The sequence below is a fragment of the Molossus molossus genome, unplaced genomic scaffold, assembly GCF_014108415.1.
Source record: "Molossus molossus isolate mMolMol1 unplaced genomic scaffold, mMolMol1.p scaffold_m16_p_1, whole genome shotgun sequence".
Lineage (NCBI taxonomy): Eukaryota > Metazoa > Chordata > Mammalia > Chiroptera > Molossidae > Molossus > Molossus molossus.
This window is the reverse complement of record NW_023425344.1, coordinates 89678396-89706302: the sequence shown is the minus strand read 5'-3', so window position 1 is coordinate 89706302 and position 27907 is coordinate 89678396. Positions and strand designations below refer to the sequence as shown.

The 27907-nt window shown below is 46.8% G+C and overlaps 1 protein-coding gene across 3 annotated transcripts in view; it reads left to right on the top strand.

The window, feature by feature from the left end:
- Nucleotides 1-27907, top strand: part of DIP2C (disco interacting protein 2 homolog C) — a 214807-nt gene that overhangs the window by 86477 nt on the left and 100423 nt on the right. For all 3 annotated transcript variants that reach the window (XM_036260201.1, XM_036260223.1, XM_036260212.1), the window contains 9 exons: nt 277-368; nt 12499-12609; nt 17028-17151; nt 17385-17494; nt 17658-17760; nt 20199-20263; nt 23024-23117; nt 23229-23348; nt 24855-24969. In XM_036260201.1, the coding sequence (XP_036116094.1) occupies nt 277-368; nt 12499-12609; nt 17028-17151; nt 17385-17494; nt 17658-17760; nt 20199-20263; nt 23024-23117; nt 23229-23348; nt 24855-24969 (934 nt within the window). The remainder of the gene's footprint in view (nt 1-276; nt 369-12498; nt 12610-17027; nt 17152-17384; nt 17495-17657; nt 17761-20198; nt 20264-23023; nt 23118-23228; nt 23349-24854; nt 24970-27907) is intronic.

The following is a 27907-nucleotide window of genomic DNA, read 5'->3' as shown; positions in this document are numbered from 1 at the left end:
ACAACTTCTGTGATAATTAAAATTCTTTATGGCTCTGCTGTTGGTATTTTGCACTGTAAGAGTGTTTGTATTCGCACCGTATTCCAGTGTTCAGGCTTCTCAGCTCTTGTGAGGCAGAGTTGCTGGCTTTTATATTCCATCTTGTTTTAGGGACTCGGGCTAACTTACTTGAAGACTTAAAATGAAAAAGTAATACTTTCTGTATAGTTTGATGTGCATATATAGCTGAAAAGACATGTCTCTAATTACTTGTGTCTTTATAATTTGTGTTGATAGGCAAACTGTGGACAAGAAGTATGAAGGTTGCTTACAACATTCTGCATAAATTAGGTACAAAGCAAGAACCGATGGTGCGACCTGGAGATAGGGTAAGTGCAGTTTAATTGATCACGTCTGCAAAATGCATGGTCTTATGCGGAAAAGACACGCACTGTTGTAAAGTTTGAGAATCCGGTGTCTCCTAAAGCTAACACTACTAAATAAGGCTTTCTTAACATTTATTATGAACCAGGAGCAGTTATGTAACAAGTAATTTAATTTTCACAACAACTCAGTCGGCTTCCCACACTTCATGAGTTCACTGGGACTTGAGAGGTTAAGTTTCAAAATCAGATGCAGGCACGGAACTAGTAAGTGGTGTAGCCAGCACTCATACCCATTTATGTCTGACCCCAAAGCCCGTGTCACATGTTGTCCTGCCTGCCTGTCCACCTGGGCAGGCAAGACAATTATATTTATAACTTTTTTTACATTAGTCAGTGAGATCGGCAATCTTGGCAGCAAACCATTAGTACCATTTCGTTCCCACTGTTAAATTTCTTAATATAGGCTACTGTCTTTCACTGAAAAGCAAATTTTTATTCTTACTGCAATCTGGCAAGTTAGGACAGATATTAGTATTTCCATTTCAGTGTTACACTCACAGCAGGTAATCTTGTCCAAGCTTTACCCCTGGCTTAGATGCGGGGCTGGGAATAGAACCCCGTTTTCTTGCCTTTTTCCATATGCTGCTGTGTACCTTAGATGCAGGCATATAGCATTTATTTGCATCCAAAGGACTCCAAATGGATTTTATAAGAATATCATTGTAGAGTACCATAACCCAACAAGAAAACAAGCTATGATTTACGTAAGAGGTATGATAGCCCAACTGGTATGGCTCAGTGGTTGAGCATCAACCCATGCATCAAGAGGTCACCAGTTCGATTCCTGGTCAGGGCACATGCCCAGGTTGTGGGCCAAATCCCCAGTGGGGGGCATGTAGGAGGCAGCCAATCGATGTTCTCTCTCATCGATGTTTCTCTCTCTCCCCCTCTTTCTCCCTCTCTCTCTAAAATCAATAAAGAAAAAATAAATTTAAAAAAGATATAAAGACACAACCCAGCCCAGCCGGTATGGCTCAGTGGTTGAGCATCAACCCATGCACCAAGAGGTCACCAGTTTGATTCCCGGTCAGGGCACATGCCCAGGTTGTGGGCCAAACCCCCAGTGAGGGGCATGCAGGAGGCAGCCAGTCGATGTTCTCTCTCATCAATGTTTCTCTCTCTCTCCCTCTCTCCCCCTTCCTCTCTCTGTAAAAATTAATAATAATTAAAGAAAAAAAATTTTAAAAAGAAAAAAAAAATTGAAATAAAGACACAGCCCGTTTCAGGGAACTTTTTAAGAATGCTGCCACCCAGGATTCCGTTGTAGACTATGGTTCTTTCCAATGTCTTCTTGAACAGGTTTGGCCTTTAGATTGTCTATTGGAGGACTCACACTTGTTGTGTATAAAACTTACTACAAAAGTACAATAATCAAGGTAGTGTGGTACTGACATAAAGACATAGACCAATGAAATAGGGAACCCAGAAGTAAGTTCTTGCATATATGGTCAGACAATAAGGATGCTAGACATTAAATGGGGAAAGGATAGTTTATTCAACAAGTGGTACTGGGAAAAACAGGTATCTATAAGCAAAAGAACAAAGTTGAACCCTTATAGCACAAATAAAAACATAATTCAAAATATATCAAAGACCTAAACATAAGAGCTAAAACTATACAACTTTTAGAATAAAATATAGGGGGAAAGCTTTATGACATTGGATTTGGCAATGATTTCTTAGATGTTGACACCAAAAGCCCAGGTCCAAACCCCCAAATTGATAAATTGGACTTCATCAAAATGAAAAAAAACTTTTGTGCACCAAAGAACATTGAGAGGCAAGATAAAATATGGGAGAAAATGTTTGCAAATCATATACCTGATAAGTGATTAGTATCCAAAATATACAGTTTAAGGAACTCTTACAGCTCAGCAACAGTGACAATGAAAACATTTCTTAAAGCTTAAAAATGGGCAAAGAACTTGAATAGACATTTCTCTAGAGAAGATTTACAAGTGGCCAATAAGCACATGAAAAGGTCAGCATCACTAATCATTAGGAAAATTTACATTAAAACCACAATGAAATACTATCTCATACCCAATAGAATGGCTACTATGAAAAATAGAAAATAGCCAGTTTGGCTCAGAGGTTGAAGCATTGGCCCACAGACCAAAGAGTAGAAAGAGTCATGGGTTTCATACCTGGCCCCAGTCAGGGTCATGGCAGGGAGCAACCAATCCCTGGGTCTCTCTTGCATTAATGCCCCCCCCCTTCCTCCCTCCATTTGTTTCTCCCTCCCTCCTTCCCTCTCACTCTATCTAAAAAAATCAATGGAAAAATATCCTCAAGTGAGAATTTAAAAAAATAGAAAACAGCCCTGGCTGGTTTGGCTCAGCGGTTAGAGCGTTGGCCTGCGGTCCAGAGAGACCTGGGTTCAGTTCCCGCTGAGGGCGCGTACCTCGGTTGCAGTTTATCCCCGGCCCTGGTTGGTCGTGCGGGTGGCAACCACTTGATGTGTCCCTTGATGTGTCCCTTTCATGTTGATCTCTCTCTCTCTCTCTCTCTCTCTCTCTTCATCTCTTTCTCTCCCACTCTATCTGAACAAAAAATGGAAAAATGTCCTCCAGTGAGGATAAAAAAAGAAAACACTAAGTTGTTGGCAACATGTGAAGAAATTGGAAATCTCGTGCGTTGCTATAGGAATACAGTTGTGTATCTGTGATGGAAAACAGTATGATGGTTTCTTAAAAAATTAAACATAGCCCTTACCGGTCTGGCTCAGCGGTTGGAGCGTAGGCCTGAGGACCGGAGTGTCCCGGGTTCAGTTCCCACTAAGGGCATGTGCCTCAGTTGCAGTTTGTCCCCGGCCCCGGTTGGGGTCGTGTGGGTGGCAACCAGTCGATGTGTTTATCTCACATCCATGTTTCTCTCTCACCCCCTCCCTCCCTCCCACTATATCTGAAAATAAATGCAAAAAAATATCCTCGGGTGAGGATTAAAATTTAAAAAACCATAGAATTACGATATGATCCAACAATTCTACTTCATTTTCAAGCTAATTGAAAGGAGGATTTGAATAGATATTTCTACACTAATGTTCATAGCAACATTATTCACAAAAACCACAAGGTGAAAACAACCCACGTGTCCATAGGTGGGTGAATGGATAGCAAAATGGGGAATACATATATATAATGGAATATATTACTCAGCCTTAAAAAGGAAGGAAATTTGGGCACATACTACATACAATATGGATGAACCTTGAGGACATTCTACTAAGTGGAATGGGCCATCACAAAAGGACAGATATTCCATGCTTCCACATATATGAGGTACTTAGAGGAGGTAAATTCATAGAGACAGAGCAATGGTGATTACCAGGGCCTAGGGGAGGACAATGGGGAATTATTGTTTAATGGGGATAGAGAAAAGGAAAACATTCTGGAGATGGATGATGGTGATAGTTGCACACAATGTGAATGCATTTAAATCTGCTGAATTGTACACTTGAAAATAGTTGAGATGAACTTTGTTATATTTATTTTACCACAAGAAAAAACATCAGTTGTAATATATTTCCCTTATCTTTATTTTGGTTATGCTAATACCTTTAATAGAGTTTGTTTGTTTTTTGTAGTATTACCTACAGATTTTTGAAGTTCCCTTATAGTTACAAAATAAACCATGTCTGTCCAGCCAAGATGTTTATAGGAGTATGGATGGCACAGTTTGATGGGGTAAAATATGTAAAGGGATTTTTTTGTCAGTGGCTGGTTTGTATTGTATGAGGGGTACTACTTTTCTAAATTATTCTTTTAAAATTATTTATGTGGCCATGACATGGCCAAGATGGCAGAGGGGGAGATGGCTGCCTGGCAGGGCGGGGCCAGGGCCCGGAGAAGAGTTTGAGATTGTGACTGGAGCTAGCTGCAGGGCTGGGGGACCTATAGAGTGTGGCCAAGGCTGCAGGCGGCGGGGGAGGGCTAGTCGGCGCCCGTCCTCACCCTCAGGCGAAGGACCATGGGCACTTGTCCTCGAGATGTGGGAGCACACAGGAGAAAACCAAGCAGCAATGTCTTACACAGAAGTCAAGCATTGTGGACAATAAGAAATGCAAATACTTAACCAAGCCAGACCTACAGATTCGAAATTGCAATGAGCAGTCATGCCAAACTCGATGGATGATGACATACCGAGCCCCGTGTTCACGAGCCTGTGGAAAAAGGATGCAGAGCAGACAGGTGGTGTGTACCCAACAACTGAGCACTGGAACCCTGTGGGGCCCCCGAGAGAGACTGCGCTGGCCTGAGCCTGCCTCTGCCCAGCGCTGCAAGGGCCAGGACTGCATGACCGTGTGGGAGGAGGGATTGTGGTCAAGGTGCTCTGTCAGTGTGGCAAAGGTGAGGTATAGTAACCCTAGAAAGAAATGCGCTCTCTCCACCCGACCCAGGGAGACTGAGTGCTGTGAGGATTACTCAAAATGCTACCTGTGGTGAATGAGTGACTGGTCTAAACCCATCACAGGAACTTCAGAATGTTTTTTGTTTCAAAAAATTGTTCCCCACACCAACAGACACCCTGGGGTCAAAGCCCCTCTTATGAGCTTAGTTGGCTCCTCCCTCTCCGCTTGGTCACCATGGAAACTTGGCTAGGCAGATGCCTACATTCCACATTCCACACTGAGCCATGAAGGAGGCTCCAACCGGCTCTAACCTAGTGGAAGAGGACCGAAGGGATGCCAAAGCGTCATCCTAGGCTGCACTGGCGTAATAGCCTACCCGAGACAGTGGTGAGGGTCTGGCATCACGTGGATAGGGACACCCTGTGGCCAGTGGAGGATGAGCTCAGCACAGTGGAAACGAACCAGGGGGTGCAGAGCTCCCGAATCCTGAAACAGCCTGACGAGTTGAGATCCCGGAGGCCGAAACAGGGCGTCAGTGTCAGGGAAAAACTCACACACTTCGCCATCCACCGAGACAGTGGGGACCTGAGTGCCAGTGCTGTGCCCACCAGGTCCATGGTGCAGCTTAGGTCCAGAGTGCTCTCCAGGTCTGAGGTGCCAATGAGGCCCCAAGCACCAATCAGGACCTCGATGCAGTCCGAAGCCAAAGAGCGGGCCCGCCCAGTCAGTATCCAGGTGACCTGGGACCCACGAGGGTTCTGGACAATGGACACTAGTGCTAAGCTCAGACCCCAGGACCCAGGCATATTTCCTATAAGGGAGAACTCCCGTAGTCCCCCTATATCATATTTTCGTTTAATACGTGATTGTTTGAAGCCAGAGAAGCCAACAAAGGCAGCGATGGAGCTTATAAAAAACACAGTGGACGTGATGAAGCTGGACCACCAAATAAGAGAAACCCAAATCCAGCAAAAAGTGGTCATGGAGGAAGCTGGGCTGATACTCAATGAAACCTTACCTGTCCAGGCTAACACTAAAGTCATGCTAGCAAGCCTGACCAGCAGAGCTAAGGAGTATAGAAGAGAAATTGAAAAGCAATGGACTAACTATGCACAAGAAAGTGGTGAGATCCTTCCAACGAGACAGGAATTAGCCTCCAGATATGCAAAACAGACTTCAGAGCTTAAAGCAACACAGCCCTTGGAGAAGGAAAAGCTGGACCACAATTTGAAGCAGCAGTTGGAGACGATGCGGGACATTTCGCTGGTAACGGAGAAACAGCACAGAGAACTGCAGGCGTTACAGGAGGAGCTAAAGAGAGCCCGAGCCGAGACCGCGGCGATGGCCCGCGCCCGGTACCTCCAAGAGAAAGCATTTTTAGAGAAGCAGCTGAAGGAACCGGCTGCGGGTATGTTGGGGCGGAGAGAAGAAAAGGAGCTGAAAGGGAAGGCGGAGGCCCTGGAAGTGGCAGCGGAGAGGCACGCCTCCGTGTTGCGCCGCCTCAGGACAGAGAGCCTGGAGCTACGCAGAGAGGCAGCGCAGCAGGCCCAGCAGGCCCAGCAGTGCCGGGAGGAGAAGATCCCCCAGAGCTGGTTAAAACTTCAGAAGTGGCATGTTCAGAAACACTGGGCTTCGAAGTCCTTACCAGAGCGGCAAGGACCGCAACAGGTTGCCCCGAGGACCAGAAGAACATCTTCCCTCGCCACGGAGTCCAATCAATCCACAGTCGTTTCCAAGCTGTCCCAGGTTCAATCGTATCAATCCACAATAGTTGCTAAATTGTCGCAGTAGTTCCTAAACTGGAGCGAGAGTGTTCTTAGGGGCTGCAGGAACCTGCTTAGGAAGCCTTTGGGATCTCATTGCTACTGTAAAATACCCCTCGCGATGTGGCAGCATGAAGGATGGGGTGCCTTTTTTCCAGCTGAACTGCTAGGTACTTGCGTTCCCTTGATTAGGTTTTTCTTTAATTAGCTTTTGTTAGTAAACAGGATGTTCCTCAAACCTTCAGATAACCTAACACCATTTGCCAAACACTCATACATGAAACCAAGTTGAGAAAACCACCTTGAGGAATTGGAAAGAGAACAGTTGTGTGATTTATTTCATCTAGCCGAGTCAGATTTCTTCATAGAAAAAGCACCTTTAAGGATAGCACCTTAGATTGACTTTCTGCTCTGTAAATGACCAACAGCAGTTTATCCTCCTTCCTATTGGCCAACTCAGAATACAAAGACAAAGTGTTTTTAGGCTTTTTTTTTTTTTTTTAAGTTGGTGCCAGTGAGCAGGTAGCCCCTTTTGCAGTTTGCTCATGAGTGAGAAGGTACTCTAATAACAGCAAGATCAACAAACACTAGGCAGAATGACTTCTGTCTGATGCAGCCCTTACAGTTTCAGCTTCCAGTAAATTGAGAAGGGAAGATGGAGGAGGCACATATTACATCGTCTCTTTTTTGAAGTGTTTTTCTGTGAAGAAATACCTTTAGAATGATTAAAGTGGCTGAATACCTCTGCTTGTTTTTGTTTTGTTTTTTTGAATGTATCAAAAGAAACATTCTTAATATCTGGTCGACTTCTTGAAGAGTCTTGTGCCATCTGTTTCCCTCCCAACACCTTGGATTCTAAGATGACACAATTACTTAATGTTAAATATAGTGAGTACTTTAGTTCCAAGACCCCTATTACATTTTCTTACTATGTGTGCACTTAATAGTACATGAAATACCTTTTCTTATCAACATGTGCCATATAGTTATGCCTACTTAATAGAACTGTGAGTAGTATTTTAAATTAGCATAGACTTTTAGGGTAATTTTTTTTTTTTTGTATTTATGACATATTGATGGTTAGACCAGTGATTTATTTGAATACTGAATTCTAGTACAGGAATATAATCCTGTATTTTCACATTGCTTTTCTATGGCAAAATTTAATCAACTGTATGTTTTCCAGAAATTGTTAGTAATGAAAAACTTCAAAATAATTTTCTTGAACTTTACTTTATTGATATGTAAAATGTATTCCTTTAAATTGCATTACAAAAAGAACTCTCCCTCAATGTGCCTTTAACTTCTAGCTTCAACAAATTTTCTGTTAAATATGTAGTTTCTTTATTAAATAAGCATTTTGTTATTAAAAAATAAAAGCCTACTTGTATTTTGAAAATATTTATGTGGTTGTATCTAGCATGCGTATATAAGTACTTATTTAAAAAGCATACAGAAGTATAGTATTCAATTGATAGTAACCTTCTGTTGCAATTAATAGGATTCTTTGAAAATCTTTTTTGAATGAAACATAGTTTTTTCCAGAATAATGATCATAAAAATTACAGACACTTTTCATGTGCATGACCTATTAATGCAGTTTGGGGAGCACCTGCTTGGGCTTTGAAAAAGACACTGAAGTGCCTAAGCTGAATAGGTTTCAGGATGTTGTAGGAGGAGCTGCAGAAGATATAAGACTTATCGCATGTGAAGCCTGCCTTCAAGGAACTTGCAGTATTTAAAAAAATATATAGTTGCATTAATAATTAGCTTTTCTATAAATTAGAAAGAAGAACAGACCCCCAAAAGAGATGGTGAGTGATACAACTGAACTGTTTGAGAGGGAGAGATCTCTTTCATTTGGGGAGCATCTGGGATCTGAGAGGTTTTATTGGGGTGAAAAAGTAAGGCTGTGAGCTCTTGGTTAGGTCTAGGAAGGAGCATGTGAAGGCACCGGGGGTGGGGGGCCGAATGTGGTGTTCCAGAGGAGGCAGGCCATGCGCTCAAGCCGTGCACTCGCACAGTGGGGCTGGGTGTGGGGAGAAGACGGAACCAGTTCAACAAGATTAAACCTTAGCAAACACTAGCATGGGCTTCTGCCTCTTGATTTGTTAATGTCTGTTCTGCTCTGTGGATAATTAGGTGCAATGAAATCTCAAAGGACTACATAGAGAATCAAATGAAAGGAGACCATGTGGGTTTATGATATCACTGGAATCACTGTCGAGTCACCAAAAAACAAGACTTGTAACTGATCACCTATTAAAGGACAACAATGAGAATGATGAAAGTATAGACTTCCCTTCCTTGAAACAAATGGAAAAGCTATATATCTCATTTTTTATATGTTTTTATTGATTTTTTTTTTTTTTTAGAGGAACATCAACATGAGAGAGAAACATCTATCAGTTGCCTCCTGCATGCCCCCTACTGGGGATCAAGCCCGCAACCCTGGCATGTGTCCTGACCAGGAATCAAACCAGGACCTCTAAGTCCATGGGATGATGCTCAATCCACTAAGCCATACCAGCCAGGCTATATATATCATTTTTTATTCTAAAAGAGCCTTTAGGTTTTTGACCCTTTTCTATCCATTATTTTTATGTGGGTGAGAGGTATTATAATGTAGTTTTATATTCTGCTTTTATTCATTTTACATTAATGTAACATTTCATCTTATCATAACACAACTCTGCAAGGTTATATAATATGGCATTATCAGCATAAACTTGAGTGACAAAGCAAGGAGATTTTAAATCCTGGGCAAGTCGATCTTCTGCTCAGAAACAGGGTATATATACAGTCCGGCTCTGGGATATCACCTTCTTTCTCTCTGTTCTCCGCTCATAATGATGACTCCCAGTTGCAGAATAGGTATATTTTAGGAAAAACAAGTCAGTGTTTAACTGTCTCTTTTGAATTGGAGAGACCATCAGGTTCAGATGGAATTTCAGCATCTTCTGCTTTTTTACTGCAGTTTGATAAGCTTCCTGAAACATTTTGGTCTACTTCAGGCAAAGAAGTCCTATGGCACCGGTGCCTTGGAAGATTTGCAGACACTTAGTGGTACAGTGATACCTCGGTTCTCGAACGCCTCGGTTTTCGACCAAATCGGTATTCGACCAGGAGATTCGAGAAACTTTTGTCTCGGAATCCGAACAAATATTTGGAACTCGAACTTCCGAGATGAGCCGAGTTGAGCCGAATGGCGTTCATTCGGCCCAGCGCGCCTTGCTCGCGTCATCAGTGTGAGTGCAGAGAGAGAGTCACGCTTTGTGGAGAGAGTCACGCTTTCCTATTGGGTTTCATTGCTTCAGTTCTCGAACAATTCGGTTCTCGACCGTCCTCCTGGAACGAATTATGTTCGAGAACCGAGGTATCACTGTATATTGTTGCTTCTCCAAGTCCAGATCTAAAGACAGGTGCTGCCAACTCAGCCCACCAGTTGAAAGCAGAACAGCTGAGGCCAATGCACACCTCAGATAGTTTTTTAAGACCAATTGGTTGTGAGCCCTGGCCAGTGTGGCTCGGCATTTAGAGCATCAGCCCACGGGCCAGAGTCCTGGGTTCGGTTCCCACTAAGGGCACGTACCTTGGTTGCAGTTTGTCCCTGGCCCCTGTTGAGGTCGTGTGGGTGGCAGCCAATGTGTCTCTCTCACATCTATGTTTCTTTTTTTCTTCCCCTCTCCTTCCCACTGTATCTGAATATAAATGCAAAAATGTCCTTGGATGAGGATAAAATTTTAAAAAAGAATAATTGGTTGTGTTTCATATGCATAGACATACAAATAAGTCCTTTTATTCTTCCTGGAAAGTCCTACTGATAGTAGCCTGCCATCTTTCTGGGAACTATTGAGACAAAATAAAGATTAATATTTAATTAACGATTATTTCACAGGATTTCTCAAAATGCATTAGTAGTGCAAAATGGCTTTTATTGGTCTTTCAGTTTTGTCTGTCTCTCATTTAGATGATTTTAGTAAACTTAAGGAGTTTCATAGAGAAAAGAAATGTTCCCAAACTTAATTTTGTTTCCATCAGCCGTCCTGTGTTACTAAATTGCCACCATGACCAAATTTAAGATGCAGCTTGCTCTGTTTGAAGCTGCATCCAAATCTCTTTGTGCGACCATTTCTTTAGATATTAAAATAGAGTGTTTTATCCAACTGTTCATGACAAAACTATTAACTTCTGGTTAGGACATTTTTTAAAGAAAAGATGGTTTAAATTCCAGAGTGTGCTAGCACAGAACTGATATGCATATGCTAAGCCAAGGGATGGGTGTGCTTTGAAAACACACCAAACGTGTAAGGAAGAGTGTCACCGATGCCACGGCAGCATGTGAGAGGAGCTCGTGTAAAAATACAGCAGAGTCCTGGAGAGCAAGTGGAGAATCCAGAAACAGGACTTTGTTACAAGTTCAAATCCCAAAGCAAGAGACCAGGACAAGCTACTCTAGAAGGAACGTTGGGGTCACTGGAGGGCAGGGTAAGGCTATGTTCACTTAGCTCTCCTGAAGACACTAGAATGCGCTCCAGATGAATTTAAATCAGATGAAATATTTTTTAAATAACAAGTGATAAAGGAAAAGTTTGACAAATTTACATAAAACATTAAATGCACCAATAAAAATAAAACTACAGTATTATCTCAAGAAGTCTTTGCACCAAATGTAAGAGTTAACACTATTAAATATATTTAAAATCTGTCTAAATTGTAGGGGCATCGTCAGAACACTAGCAGATAAGTAGGCAAGAGAAATGAAAAGCAGTTCATCTGAGGAAGGGTACTTACTTATAAGCCATCCTATGGAAAATTGTTGATCACTAAGATACCCTAAGGACTATAAGAAAACATTTCAAAGTCATACTACTCATTATTTGGTTATTTGGATGATAATTTAAATTTACCTGGCTTTTAGGCCCAGCTGGTGTTGCTCAGCGGATTGAGCATCATCCCGTGGACTGGGAGGCCTGGTTCAATTCCTGGTCAGGGCACATGCCCAGGTTTTAGGCTTGATCCCCAGTAGGGGGCATGCAGGAGGCAGCTGATGGATGTTTCACTCTCACATCGATGTTTCTCTCTCTCCCTTCCTCTAAAAAAAAAATCAATAAAAACCTATTTTAAAAACTAAACTAAAATAAGTTAACCTGGCTTTTAGAGCCTTTACCACAAAGCTAAGATGTAGGTTCTAGTGTTCTTGTTTTTCAGATAGGAAAACTAAGGCTTAGCAGAGCTAAAACTGTGCCCAGGACCCCAGAGCTAAACCTGACCAGGATGTGAACAGAGCCTCGGTGGCCCAGCCGCCAGCCCCGCAGCCTGGCGAGGAAGCGCACGGTGTTCCGTCACGTTTGTGAAGACTGCGGGGCTGCTTCTATAAGCCCGGTGGAAGACAGAACAGTGTGTGCACTGTAGTTTCTTCTATGTAAAAACGTGTCAATCTGGATAATAAGATGCAAAAAATAAGAATGGTTGTATTCTGGTACAGTATTATAGATGGCTTGGTGGCAATATGTGTTTCACGTGAATTAAAGGAAAAGTATATGGTACTTAGTAAAATGTCTTTCTAAAATGCATTAAAATTTTTTTTTCTTTATTGATTTTAGAAAGAGAGAGGGGAAGGGAGAGGGAGAAAGAGAGAGAGAAACATCCATGTAAGAGAGAACATCGATTGTCCGCCTCCTGCACGCCCCCCACTGGGGATCGGGCCCACAACCCGGGCATGTGCCCTGACCGGGAATCGAACCAGCACCCTCTTGGTGCATGGGCCGACACTCAACCACTGAGCCACACCGGCTGGGCTTCCTAAAACGCATTTTTAAGTAGGGCAGCTAATTTTTGTTCCAGCGTTCATTCTTACTGGGAACATGAACCCTGATATCTGTGGCGGGTGAATCCTTTCATGGTATTTTAAACGCTGTGTTAACAATAAATCCACCCACCTTCTGTGTCCTTCCAGGTGGCACTGGTGTTCCCCAACAACGACCCTGCTGCGTCCATGGTGGCCTTCTACGGTTGCCTGCTGGCCGAGGTCGTCCCCGTGCCCATAGAAGTACCGCTCACGCGAAAGGTAAAGAACGTCACTTCGTTCAGGCCTGTTAACGGGATGACAGGCTCGGCCGCACTGGAGTGGGCTCTTGTGAGGTTGGCGCGTGCGGACCGCCTGTTTGAAAGTGGCTTTTCATCTCAGCGGGATGTGGAGCAGGAGGCGCAGAGAGGTTTTCCTTGTTTCCGAGGCTGTCAGGTTTTCAGCAGTTGTCTCAGTGAAGGGGTCAGGAACCTCACACTGGCGCGGCCGCACAGTTCAGCCGGAGCGGCGGCTCCGAGGCAGGGCTTCTGTGCCTTGAGGCAGCGTTGGGCCGAGTAACCTGTCAATAAAGCAAGTGTTTGAGTTCTTGTTCCTCAGCATCATTACACTGGAAATCTGGGTAAATGACAGGCATTTTTATTTCGGGGGTAGCAGTTGTTGCTTTCATTCAGGTGTTTGGACATGATCAAGTCCCAGGTTCACCTACAGTCTGTCAGATCTTATTCTGTAATTAGAATAAGTAGCTAATCTTGTCTTGTACAGACAGTGCAGTCCAGTATAAGAAGAAATGTTGTGCTGTCCTACACGTGGGTGTATGTTTTTTCATCCAGGTGAACGACTTGCTCTCCACACTCCAGAGCCACAGTAGCTGTAGGAAGAAAGGTAAAGGGGGAATTCCCACAGGGTTGACAGCGATGGCCACCAAAGGCCGATGTCTGATACCGTACAAGGAGACACCGCTGGCAGCCCGGAGTGGTCCCCTCTGTCACTGGGGCTCTGCGACTTCGGAACATGACATTTGTTGTCTTAGAGAACTCCTCTTCATTTTAAATTGAAGAACCATTGGCTCAGGACAGTTGAGAATGGGGTAGGATGGGCACACGAGGCAGGTGATGACGTGTGTGAATATTTCCTCTCTCCACCAGCTCTGTTCCCACGGGACGCGTATGAAATAGTGGGCCTCGTGGGAACTGAATGTTCTGAATCCTGAGTGTTTCTTAATGAACCTGACTGAAGAGTTTAGTCCCCTGTACCTTTATGTATTCTCTGTTCTAACTCGTGGGGTAGGGAGAGAAGCTCATTTTCCCTTGACAATACCATAGCAGGAAAAGTCGTGTCCCTGCAATGCCTGGCACAGGGGGATTGAGACAGAACTTCCCCTTCACAGACACAGGCTCTGCCACGGGCGTGTGAGTCTGACAGGAAAACAGCAAGGCCCTGACGACGGGGGTTGTGTGGGTTCTAAGTAGGATGGACCCAGAGACGAGATGGGCTCTGTGGGCGCAGGAGTCAGCCGACCAGGGCCCGGCCATCAGCACTCACTCCCTCTCCTTGGGATGCTAACCCCAGCCGGTTGGTTGCTCTAGTAAAGATTTTCACATACCCTGTTAAAGTGAAGTGTTTCTGGAAGGGGTAACGTCAACAACTGGTCACATGTCTACAACCTGCTGTGATCAGTCATTGACTCTCCCTCAGGAAGTCAGGGGAAAGGAGAACGTGGGAACCAGGCATTGTGGGGAGGCACACCGGCCACACAGGGCAACCGTCACCCAGCCAAAGTACATGTGCATGAAGGACGCGCCCCGTGTGTGGGCTTCATTTCAAATGCACGGGTCTGTGTGCAGGGGTGTGTTTGGGGTGAGACCAGATTTGCCAAACGCTGGTAGTTGTTGAAGTCGGATGAATAGGTTCATGGGATCTTTCTCCTTTTCTCTATTCTTGTGTGTGCTTGGACATTTTCACTACACATAAAAAGTTAGAAGTTAATGGCAAAAATATATGTATATTAATGACAGATTCGGCTTAGTTTTGAGAGTACAGTGGCACGTCCCATTTCTGTGGTCCACCCAGTTCCACAGCCACTGACACCCTTGAAGCACGTTGGTCCGCAGCGTTCTGCATGTCCGTCTGTCCTGTCACATCTGTCATGATGGTCTGCTCACCTCCCGAGAGCTAACCCGCTGTTAGTCTACAGCTTGGTTGGGCAAGGAATGGAGTTGGATGAACTGCAGCTCGTTATGGGGCCACAAATAAAAAATGAGTTCGAGAGAGGCTTACCATGGATTTATCTCCCCTTTATTAGAAAGAGAATCATTTTTGTGAGTGTGATTGATGCTTGCTAGTGGGGAGACTAAGACAGGACTGGGGTAGATAACGGTCAAGGGACGTGTCCGTGTGGCCTGTCCAGTGCTTGAGGAGTTACTTGTCAGAGAGGCATTGGGGGGGCGAGACTTCCTAGGAAGTGACATAGTTAGTCAACTCTCTGTGTACTGGAGAAAGATCGAACGTAGAGGAAGGTTTGAACTCTAGTGAGGTCCAGCTTTTCTTGGCAGCTAAAAAAGAATCATTAGTGGATTTAGTGGTGGGGAGCTGACCATCCATGACAGCTCGGCTCTTCAGAGCGACGTGCCCGCCTGCAGACCAGACCCTCGCTCCCAGGGGAAAGACGCAGAGAACACGTCACGGCAGGTGCACGCTGGGAGGAGGTGTCATCACATTCTTCCTGAGACGCAGCCACTGCCTCCCTGAGGTGGCCGGTGGCCACCTGGCCAGGTTGGAGGCAGGTGCACGAGGCCCGACGTGAGCGTGCATGGGGTGGCTGCTCGGGGCACGTCCAGCGCCCTCGTTGTACTTGTGCTCAGGATCCAGGCAGAGACACAGCTTCGACAAATGCTGAACGTGTGAGCCTCTGGGTTCCAGCGTGTATTCGGGGGTCTTGGCACACAAAGGAGACGCACAGGAGAGAGCAGGTGATGGGGTCTGGTCTCAGCCCAGTGGGGGTGCTGCAGGCAGAGCTGTTCTGTGAGGTTGACATTTGACTGGAGCTCTCAGTGGGAATTGCCCAGATGACGCGCACGAGAAGCTGCTTCTCGACGAAGGGAAGCAAGCATGGCGTCTGAATGTCCTGCTGAACGGTGGCGCCCTGTTCCCAGCTACTGTCCTTCCCATGTCGTCTTGTCCTCTAGTGTAGGGGTCTTTTTATCTCTGTGGTTCCGTTATTTTAGAAATCAAGTCAGAAGCAGATGTTGGAAAGACAAGATTTGGGGGACATCATGCCTCCACGGGGAGGGCCAAGGTCAGAGCGTGTGTCCTCGGCATGGGCACCAGCCCTTGGCAGGTCGGGGCAGGTGCCCACTGGCACTCTCACCCCAGTCCCTCCGGCTGCAGACAGCCTGGCACGCTCATGCCCACAAAGAAACACCTTCCTGCTGCCAAACTCGATCTCAGAACCTGTCTCCCCTCTGTGCTACGGGGTCACGGTGTTTGGCGATGGGATATCCACATTCGCATTGAAGTGACTGATTATAATTCTGCTGGAAGGAAACGTACCGGGGGCACCCCAAGGTGGGGCCGTCCCTGCCCAGGGTGCCAGAGCTGCGCAGGGTGTTGGAGGTTGTCTCTGCATAATCCCATGAAGAGAGATGGCCCTTCCCTGGGGAGGGGGGGTGTTAAATCTGCAACAAGAAAAGTAGAAACCGTTCACTGGAAAGACTAGTTTTAAGATGTCAATACTGTTGATTTTACTCGGGTGAAAATACGACGTCATCTCCTGTTTTTCTTAGCAAGTTACGACCAGGCAGAGTGCCAGGCAGCCAGGCGTCTGGGCCACGGGTAGGCTTGCCGGTTGCCCCGGCCTTCAGGCCGAGTCCAGTGGGAATGAACGGAGCTGACGAGTCGACCGCCGTCATGCAGGTCTGGCTCTGGCGATGCAGCACCTTCCCAGCGGGAGTCAAGAGGCGGACTGGCCTGTCTGCCTTCAGGGCAGCTGACCCAATAAGCCACAGAACTCACAGGGCTGGTGGTCCCCGTGGCTGCCCACCCGCAGCGGCAGTCCTATGCCATGTTCCTACGTCGTGCCCAGTGCTCAGTGTCGCCCGAGTCCGTGTCACACATGGTGGCCTGTCTAATGCATGTTTTTATTTCATGAGACAAGGTGTGCTCGGGGTCTGGGAAGGTGACCAGGTCTCCATTTCTTCAGTAGCTGTGATCAAATATGGAAGCTCCCTTTTCTCCCAGTGTTTAAAATCGGGCAGTCGGTAATTATTCAGGATGGAGCCATTTTCTTGGATGACTCCTGTTCTCCACAGTGCTTATGTCCTACGATCATAGTTCACAGAACTGAGGGTTTTCTGAGACCCACTTAGTGCCAGCCCCACGCTGAGGACAGACTTGTGCTCCCGGCTCGTCCCTTGCGGCAGACGTGTGCCGTGGCTCTGCCTTGGCCCGCGGTGCGGACGAGGACGGGGCCGTGTGAGCTGGCCACCCCGTTCCAAGCCACGCAGCCAGCAAGCAGTAGCCTGGGGTCACACGCAGCGCTGCAGAGCTCAGTCTGTGCCGGAACTGCGGGCTGCTCAGGGAGGTCCGTCCCCCCCCAGACCCAGGGCATGGGCGAGGCCTTGTTTTGCCAGGAACGGCCCTGTCATCTTGCCTCTGCGCCTCTCCCTGTTGCCCTCCCCCAGGACGCAGGAAGCCAGCAGATCGGCTTCCTGCTCGGCAGCTGCGGAGTTACCGTTGCCTTGACCAGCGACGCCTGCCACAAGGGACTGCCCAAGAGCCCCACGGGGGAGATCCCGCAGTTCAAAGGTGAGGCAGCACCGAGCGCCGTGGGGGGGGGACTGTTCGCGGGGAAGGTGCGTCCCCAGTGCGCGCTCCCCCACACGAGACCGTCTCAGATGACACATCCTGTGTTGTTAGCCCCGTGGCGTGAGCTGACTGGCTCTGGCTTTCACACTGAGGATGTCGAACGGGGCGGTGATTCTACACACCTCTTTTCTGGGAAACACTCCCCTAAGAGGAATTTGTCCTTTCTTTCCAAGGTTGGCCAAAGCTCTTATGGTTTGTCACAGAGTCAAAACATCTCTCCAAACCTCCCCGAGACTGGTTCCCACACATTAAAGATGCAAATAACGACACGGCGTATATCGAGGTAAGCCCCTGGGTCTGGGCTTCGGACTGAGTCCCGTGTTTCCGTGGTCACTCAGCCCCGGGATCAGGGCACTTGTGGCCTCTCAACAACCAGAAGAGCCGATGATGTGGCTCCTGCTTTGCTCTTTGGCACCACTCGCCCCCACGCTGTCATCTCGTTTCAGTATAAGACGTGCAAGGACGGAAGCGTGCTTGGGGTGACCGTGACGAGGATCGCGCTGCTCACCCACTGCCAGGCCCTCACGCAGGCGTGTGGCTACACAGAAGGTATGATGGGCCCTGCTGGGCCCTCCCTGGGGACCCTGGCTCCAGACCTTGGCCTGTGAGGTGCGTGTTGAGCAGTCTAGGGACTGGGTTGTTTCCGGTGGTAGCCCTGAGTCCTGTGGAGTCGGCGCCCAGTTCAGCTCCAGGTTGACTTGGAGTGTCTGGCTCTGGCCGGCAAGACAGATGCCACAGCCGGGGGGCTTGAGCAGCAGGCTTGTTTCTCACAGTCCTGGCCAGAAGTCTGACGCGAGGGCGCCTCACGGCTGGGCCCTGGTGGGGAGCACCTCTTCCTGGCTTGCAGGTGGTGACTTCTCCCTGTCCGCACACGGCCTTTCCTCCGTGCGCATGGTGAGAGCGAGAGGTGCGGCGTCTCTTCCTCTTCGCGGGAGGACACGGGCCCTGTTGGATCAGGCCCCACCCTTCGACCCTTAGAGGGCCCATCTCCAAGTTCAGTCACACTGGGGTTAGGTCTTCAACCTGTGAACTTGAGGGGACCCTACTAAGGCCCCAACAGATGGTTAATGCCATGCGTGTTCACCTCTGGCTGCACACCAGAATCTCTGTGAAAGCGCCAAGGAAACGCCCACGTGCAGCGCACGCCTGCCACCTGAATACCGTGTCCGGGAGTGGGTTCTGCGAGCTCCCAGGGTGGGCTACACCATTGAGAACAGTTGTTTCGTGAGGTACTTTCTTCCCCTGGAGGGAAAGAGGTAGGCTGACCAGAGGAAACCGTGGTATCAGCACTGACCTGGGATCAGAGAAGGTCAGACCAGATACCAGTTGTCCCTCTGGCTGAACCTCTGTGACAGGTCCCTGCTCTGGGATGTACCCAAGGAAGCGGGTTGCTCTGCTGTGGCCTCAATGCCTTGTGTTTCTACCTTTCTCATTGTTTCTCTCTCCCCCATCTTTCTGGTAGTCTCCCTTTTTAAAAACAATGCACTTATCTCATGAGATGTCCTGCTGACTTTTTGTCCCTGGACTAGTTTCCCAGACATTTTCACACATTGTCTCTAATTATTACCACCCTACTTGTCAGCGTTTTCATTTTAACTTCAACATTTCTTGCAACCTCATGACCCATCTCCTCGCCCTAATCGAAGGTCTAAGGTTGTCACTCTTGTAGGGGGTCAAAGAGAGAATATATATACACGCTCCTTATCTCTCAATTTAAAAAATATTTGTATAAAATGGAATATAGGCTCTTTCCTATATTTATTTTGAAAGCCACTCTGCCCATCCTCTCTGAAAAGGGGTCAGACGCACAGAGCTGAACCTCTGGCGAGCATCTCAAGAACACACGTTAAAATGGAAGACAAGGCGTCAGGAAGTGCCTGGGGCTCAGCAGTGGGCAGAGAGGTAGGCAACTGGTCCACCTGCCCAGGCCACTCGACAGTGACTTCAGAAGCATTGTTCACGGTGGCACTGGCGGCTGGCTCTCCAGCTTGCCTGCCATGTTCAGTCATAGTAGCAGTTCCAACCATATACTTGTAGCTCCTTTTTCTTACCCCGCCTTTAAAAAGTCTCCCATAGCACTATTTACAATAGCTAAGATCTGGAAACAGCCCAAGTGTCCATCAGTAGACGAATGGATCAAAAAGCAGTGGTACATATACACAATGGAGTACTACGCAGCTGTAAGAAAGAAGGATCTCTTATCCTTTGAGACGACATGGAGGGACCTGGAAAGTGTCATCCTAAGTGAAACAAGCCAAACAGAGAAAGACAAGTTTCATATGATCTCACTTATTTGTGGACTATAATGAACATAACAGTCTGAGGAATGGGGTAGTCCCAGAGACGCGGAAGTGGGGTACAGACTGACAATCCCCTAAAGAGGGGGGTGGTGGGGGAGGGATAAACCACAGAACTTATATGCATGTATGCATGAACAGTGGACATGGACAACAATCTGGGGAAAGGGCAGGGAGGGAGGGGTAGGGGGGAATCAGTGGGGGGGAAAGGAGAAACATCTGTAACAAAAATTAATTAATAAAAAAAAAAAAAAGAAGACTCCCATAAGTCTTGTTACTCCCCCACAAAGCCCTTGCCTCCTTTATTGCCCCAGGCCCGCCCCTGAGGCTTCTGTGGTGCAGCACAGGGCGTTTGTCCTCCAGGTGGCCTGGGAGAACCCGCGACAGGAACGAAAAGAACCTTTAAAAAAGAGGACGAAAGGCAGGGAAGGGTAAAGGACATATGCAGAGAGACGGATACGGTGCTGTGAGTGAGGGAGTGAGGGCTGTGGACCTGCAGGTCGGACTCGGCGGGAGCACTTCCCGGCCGGCCCACACTTTCAAATGGGTCTGCAGGCTGCAGATTCCCTACAAAGATGAGGTTATCCGAGACCCAGCTCTACCCCTGAGGTGACGCTGGGTTTTCCTCGCCCCGGGCTCTGTACCTGTCTTTCCTAAGTAAGAATCTCTCTCCTCTTTTTGTTTGTGCAGCGGAAACCATTGTGAACGTGTTGGATTTCAAGAAGGACGTGGGGCTCTGGCACGGAATCCTAACAGTAAGTGTGGCGCTGGCCCGGCCCTGCCCTGCCGACACTGGAATGTGCTCCTGGCAGGCAGGGTGCGGTCTTCATACGCAGCAGCTAGGGTGAGCCCCTTCCCGGTTGTAAGGGAACATTGTCGGAAGTCTTGAGTTGTCAGGTGAAGAGACTTCCGAGAGCACAGCGAACCCCGAGGGTCTCCGCAGCCACTTGCCGGAGTCACTGAACTACATGCGAGGCTGCAGCTGCCTCCCAGGCTCACCGGCGGCTCAGGTCCTTCCTCCCCACCTTCCGTTCAGCGTTTACCACGACACAGCAGTGTCGTCAGTGTCTTGTGTTTGGGTCACTTTCCCATACTTCTGACTTGGCTACACGTTCTTGTTACTTTTCTTCCTATGAATGTTGAGGGAACCTACTGTTTCATTATTTTATGCCACAGGGAAAAGTTCTTTACAGATCTCCCCTTGATGAAAATTCAGCATGCGCCACCGGGGATGCATGTCTCTCTATTGTTGGTGCCACCTGATAAAAAGCTGCAGGCACATTTACAGAGAAAGCTTGTTATTTAAGATATCTTTGGCACTTAAAGATGTGTAGCGTAACTGCTTAGACTCTTAACCTTGTCTGTTTTATATGTGGTTATTTGTATTCACCCATTTTATCTTCTTAAGTTTATGCTGAAACATTGTATCTTTCCTGAAATAGAAAAAAACCTGGTTCTTTTTGCATGATTGGTAGGAACATCAATACAGAAAGTGGAATATGTTGTTTCCTCATAAACTAGAATTTATTAGAACCGAGGCATTTAAGTATCACATACGAGCAAAGGTTTGCAGCTCTAGGTCAGCAGCTTTTTCCTGTGATGAGTATGATTCATTTCGACCATCTGGATACTAGTGGATGACAAGTCACAGGCATGACTCCCCGTAGGTGCGCTCACACAGCCGTGTGGGTGTCCTGGGAAGGCTCAGACCTCGGCCCTTCCTTCTGTAGCTTTGTGACTCCAGGCCTATCACCTGAGCCCAAGATCGTCTGTTGCCCGAGTCACTGTGAACGTCAGTTTCCCTGTTTGTCCAATGGGAAGCATGATGCTGGGGGAGAACTGTGGACCTGATGTTGAGTGAGCACCTGGTCCATCCGCCTGCTTGACAGTGTGACAGAGCTGCTGTCATTGTTGTGAGCAGAGTTTCTCACGACGATCTTGGTTCCGCGAGCCTGGGATAGGTCTGTGTTGATCTTGTTGATGCTGTCTTCCACCTGCCGCTTACCGTGGCTCGATCACTGCCCGGGAGCCAGTTTCGGAGTCTTGCTGCCACCCCCCAGAGCAGGGGTGGGGAACGTCCAGCCCACAGGCCATGTAAGGCCCGCGAAATCAATACCAGCCAGCATCACACACCTCACCAGATTAGCCTGACAAACTAGAGCAGGCTAATTTTTAAGTTGATAATTTTGTATGGCCTGCAAATGATGTTAAAATTTCCCAATGGCCCTTGGCAGAAAAAAGGCTCCCCAATCCTGTTTTAGAGCGAGGCCAGTCTGGCTAGACAGCCACACACACTCCTTCCTCTGTGGCATCTTCTGTGCGGTGGCAGGTGCTCTCACCCCCAGCGTGGAGTGGGGAGCAACACCAGTGAGGGGCCAGGGGGCTCCTTCTACCGGGGAAGGTGTAGGTGGTCCTTTCCTTCAGCGCCTCCAGAGTTAGGCAGTGCTCTCCAGAGCGTCTCTGCTCGCTGCCCGCCCCTGCCTGCAGGAGCAGAGAACCCTGAGGCGGCAGAGCCTGCCAGGGAGAGTCCTGGCCCCTGCTCCCCCTTTGCAACCCCTTCACTGCCAGCTCCTGAGCGCACTGGACCGAAGGACATCCAGCCGGGTGTGAGTCCTGCAGCTGTGTGAAGCACGGAGGGACTAACCACTTATTTTAGTTTTTTTAAACTTGACTTTCTTTTTCAAGTACACTTGACATTTAATGTTATTTTATGTTAGTTTCAAGTGTACAGTATAATGGTTAGACATTTATATAATGTATGAAGTGATTGCCCACACCCCAGTAAGTCTAGTATTTTAAAAGTTAGTTTTGGTCCTTTGTTTTAAAGAAATGCATCCTTTCGGGCTCTCGATCTATATTAGCAAGGCTAGATTGAGGAGGAAGGGTCACACAAACGCTCCCCACTGCTTCTTGACATTTCAGTGTGACATTTAGTAACATAAATTATTGAAAGAAAAGTTAGTATAGTAGCCCAGCCGGTGTGGCTCAATGGATTGAGCATCATCCCATGGACTGAGAGGTCCCGGTTCAATTCCTGGTCAGGGCACATGCCCAGGTTGCGGACTTGATCCCCAGTAGGGGCCATGCAGGAGCAGCCCGTTGATGTTTCTCACATCGATGTTTCTGTCTCTCTTCCTTCCTTTCTCTCTAAAAAAATCAATAAAAACACATTTTCAAAAAAGTATAGTACACTAGAAAAAAATAAACTTCCAGCCTATGGAAAGATCTTAAGAATCATTCAACTAAAGGTTTTATATATATTTTAAAAAGCAACAACACTATTTGGAGTAAGATTCTTTCATTGTATCAGGAAAAGCAGGAGCCGAGAGGACTGGGTAACCTTTGAGACGTCCCTTCTGAGGTTATTCTGAGGGGCACTGGGGTCAGCTGCCCGCTCGCACTGAGCACCCCTGGCTTTGGGGTGAGCCCCACGCCTGCCCTGTTGTGTCCCCATCTGGAGCCTGGAGCCAGGGGGGGCTCTCCAGCCTCACCCCTGTGTGTGTCCTTGCTTTCAGAGTGTCATGAACATGATGCATGTGATCAGCATCCCGTACTCACTGATGAAGGTGAACCCACTCTCCTGGATTCAGAAGGTCTGCCAGTACAAAGGTGCGTCCCAGGGTGGCCCTGGTGTTCCCCCCACTATCATGAGTCCCTCGTTAAATATCTCACAGTCTGACAGTCCACATATTAACTCCCTTCCCTCTGCTTCTGTTTCAGCAAAAGTGGCCTGTGTCAAGTCCAGGGACATGCACTGGGCATTGGTAGCACACAGGGACCAAAGAGACATCAACCTCTCCTCTCTGCGGATGCTGATCGTGGCTGACGGCGCAAACCCCTGTAAGCAATGCCGGTTGCTCGGGGGAGGACAGGCAGGCAGGAGTGTCCTCCTCACCAGGGCTCGTTCCTTGCACTTTGTTTGTTTTTTTCTAGTCTTTACCTTAGTTAAGAAATTGTCTCAAAATAATAACCAAACAGAACTACTCAGTGGCTGGGGGCACCGTGGTATGCCCGTGGAGAGCATGGAGCTTGCAGACGGCCCTGCGGTGAAGTCCTGGTGCCTCTGCTCCCTGCTTCTGGAGAGAACATCCGTTTTAAATCTTTCTCTCCCATTAGCTTCAAAATGATACCTAAATCGTACGGGGTTTTGAGGATGAAATGAAGTAACCCCTCTATGCAATTCCATAGGACGCCATAAATTCTCAAGAGATATTAACTGTTATTATTTTATGGTCCATGGTAGTTTTGTTGATCAGAGAATTAGTTTGTCATTTTTAATGAAATGTCATTATCCAGTCCTATAGCAAAGATGACCTAGGTTCATCAGACTTTTGTTGATATACCTTGAGAAATAGAAATAAAACCCAGCTAGCTGGTTTTTTACGAGACGAATATGTAAGCCAGAAGCAAAGTGAATCGAATGTAAGCAAGCTTGTTTCTGATGCATTTGTAAACCGCAATGTATACATGTACAAATTAAAGCAGGGTAGACTTTCTTAAAGAACATCTGAGAGGCAAAAGTGGACTTGCAAACAGATCATTTATTAGTACTAGTTTTGTAAATGAGTCTTCCATTTACAAAATAACTCCATGAATTGTGAGCTGTTTTAACACATAGTTGCTTTTACCCACAACTCTTCAGAGCAACATTTCTTACATAAAGCTCAGGAAACTTGTATTAGGAAGTCATTTAGCTGCCAGGTCCCTAGTAATTATACTGGGCCTCGTCATTCAAGTTAATTTAAAGTTTTCTTCAATTAAGGCAAGGATTTTCAACTGGTATGTCACAAGAATTTTTAAAATATACAATACCTGACTATTTAGTCAAGGGCACTGACCTTTTCTCCTTTAGATTGTAAATTTTAAAAATGACAATAGCCAACACAACAATAGCTGTCCAGTGTGAATGAACGAAAATGATACCTGTTTTTCTTTTGTCAGATCGGCAAAAAATACATTTTTTGGTGTGCTGCAGAATTTCAGTAATTAGTTTATGTGTGCCATGAGATGAAAAAGGTTGAAAATCTCTGTTACGGTTAGATTTACCCATCTTTTAGAGCATGCATGTTGAAGATGGTAGAACACATCTCAAAAAAGTTGTTTAAGTTAATCAGCAAATGTTTTGATTAAGCACACAAGTTGTATTTTGTAAATTCTTGAGTTATGTAAGCTTGAGAAAATCATCTTTCCTTGTAACCTAAAGGATATATTAAGTGAAGCGTGTTTTCCATGCTACCTGATTCCCCACATGCCTAAATCCCAACGTCAAGAGCATGTTCTATTGTGGGGTATTTTAATCTGTGACATGGTTTGTGCGGTCTGATCGCCACCCCTCTTTCGCTCCAGGGTCCATTTCTTCCTGCGACGCGTTCCTCAATGTCTTCCAAAGTAAAGGCCTGCGCCAGGAGGTGATCTGTCCCTGTGCCAGCTCGCCAGAGGCCCTCACGGTGGCCATCCGGAGGTACTGCCACATGCTTACCGTGGACAGCCGAGGGAGAGCCCTGATCAAGCCTGAAGGGAGACCTGGGAATCAGAGCAGTTCGCCTTAGTGAGGATGCTGACATGGAGTCTTTAAAATGTCTAGATTCACTAGCGAGGGAAGCAGCCCTCGCTCTGGCGATTCACTGTTATCCCCGTGTGAGTGGACACCGCTGGGGGGACACCAACATCTTGTCCTTGCAGGGTACCCACTTTTTCATTTGCTCCCATCAGGCCCAGGATTAATTTGGGGTGGAACAGAGTCAGTGTCGGGTGAAGTGAAATGTTTGTCGCCTGTGCCCTTTGACATGCAGTTTCTGTCATTTTCGTTTTTTGCCCTTTGTACATGTATTGCACTTTAAAAACGCTGGTTTTCTGAGGTGCGGAGCCACTTGGTGGTACACCTGGGGTTCGCGGGTGCTCTTGCTGAGCCATGTTGCCCGGTGTCCCTGAGCAGCACTGGGGGACAGGAGGTGGGCATGTGCAAGCCTGTCCTACCCAGGAAGAGAGTACCCGGAGGGCGCAGGATGGTCATCAGCTCTCGGCTAGCCACAAGTTATTTTCAAGCACATTTGATGAAAACAGCATTCACAGTTGATTTTTATTGACCTATTCCTCTCTGGGCTATTTTCTGTAATGTGAATTTAGGTTAAAATTCCCTGTTCCTGGTGTTTCACATGAACAACTGACTGTCCACTGAAAGGTTGGCACAAATTCTCGTTTTGGAAATCAAGCACTTAAACTCATGCTGTCGTTTATGCTAAGTGCTTGCTTTCTTCCTTGAAACACACAGAAGACCCGAAGGGAATTTTTCACTTACAGAGGGCAGAGGCCAGGTGGTTAAGAAAACAGTTTCGATTCATTGTTTTCATACCATTTTGAGTGGGGACCAGAAAGCCTCGTCATTCATTGCTCAAGGGTTTTGATGTGAGCACACGTTCTTAAATGTCCCTATAAGTCTAGTGCTGGAAGCATTGCAATCTCTCACATTATGTATACTGCCCATAAGATAAATTTTAAAGAGAAAAAAAAGAGTTTGGCTGCTCTGTTGTCTCATTTTGTTGCAAAGAAAGACCTGTCATTAAGCAAGCCTGTGAACGGACGTTTTCCTCCGCAAGCTTTTAGAAAGTCCTTGTATCCCGTGCTTTTCTGTCTTCCTGAGACGGCTTGTTCTGCTCTGATGGTGAACTTCCAGTAAAGAGCCGGGAGCAGCTGATTGCTCGCTTGGTCTTTCACCCACTTAGATAGAAAATGATCCTCAGTTATTGTCTGTGGTCGTCAGTGAAGATAAAACTGCTGATGCATCCCATTGCTCACGACTTGTAGGACCTTTGGCCTTTTCTGGAACATAGACTGCTCTGTGATTCTCTTCTGTGAAACAGACACGTGTAAATCAGTAAGCTGAGTGGTTGCAGAGTGCCACGTGGGGACGGCTGTGTGCACTGGCCTAGCTTCTCGGGCTGCTCCGAGCTGGTCCTTCCAGAGCAGACAGCCTGGCTGATGGGTTGGTGTCCATGGTTACAGCCGTTAAGTATCTTGATGCCGCTCCTCTTGTAAGAATGCCTCTCACTTATACAGCAGGGAAGGGAGCATATTGGAAGGTTGTGGGGTGCACGGAGTCAATGGCTACCTCTAGTATTTCCCTTGAGAGCGGGCAGGATGGACAGGTGCTCTGGAGAGCTGGCAGCAGGACTCTGGCCATGATGTGGGGGGCAGCCAGCTGGCACCCTGGCTTCAGAGCAGTGTGCCCCTCAGATGTGCTGCCCAGGCTGTTCTGACTGCCAGGACTGGCCCCTCGTCAGCATCCCCTCAGGGGAAGGCTGCTCTCTAGGAGGAAGTGAGATCAGGCCAGAAAATGAGTGACATTCGTTGTAGGGTGGTTGAGGATTTTTAAGAACATGAGTTGGAGAACTTGAAGGAAAAAGGGCAGGAGACATGCCTGTGTTCATACATGTCCTCTTCATACATGTCAGTCTCCATCCAGTGTCAGTCAACCAGGCGGTGGCAGGAAACCACCTTGTTCTCTAGTGGAGTCTGCCCTGGCTCCCATGTGCTCTGTATTGTTACTCATGCATTTGATCTGCTTTCTTATTTTTAAAACTTCATTGTCTGGGTCAATGTTTTGTATTTCCTTTTTCTCTGAAGATTTACTGTAGAATAAAAAATATTGGAGCGATATGGATTCATGATGCCTAAACTCTTCAGTAGAATCCGCCCCCCCCCCCCCCAAAAAAAAGGGCAAATGACAAAATGAACACCAGCAAATTATTATTTTGGCTCCAGAGACCTGCTAGACTGCTATCTGGTTCTGTTTCTGTCTCTCAAATATAGATGGTAGAGTCCATTCTTTTAAAGCTACATTTTGATAATGATTGAACTAAGAAAAAAAAAAAAAAAAGCATGGCCTAACTACAAGGTATTATCTCAGTACCTTGATGCTTTAGCAATGAATAGGTAATAATTATATAAAACATGTACATTTTAATATGTGATTAAAACAATAATTTCGGAGAACAGTAAAGATATACCCCCCGTCACCTTAACCATTTTTCATGTTGGAAATATCTAACCTAGTATTTAGAGAGCTTGAAGAAAACCAGGAGGAGATATACCCAAAGGGCGGTCTATGCGACGTAAGGCCTGTTGGACACCGAAACGTGACAGTTTCTGGCAGGGGCACACCAGCCAGTGATCCAGAGTGAGAAGAAGTTAGCACCAGCCTCAGGATTGAAGTGGGATTCTCGGGAATGTGTTTGACCTCTCAGAAAGTCAGACTTGGAGACCTATCATCGTATTTTTAAAACACAAGAAGATAAAATATATTGTTCGTAATTTTATCTAAAAATTTAGATAAAATTTTAAAACACCTGTAACCACACAAGTCTAGAGACGATAATCATCTAAATGAAACGATGGCTCAG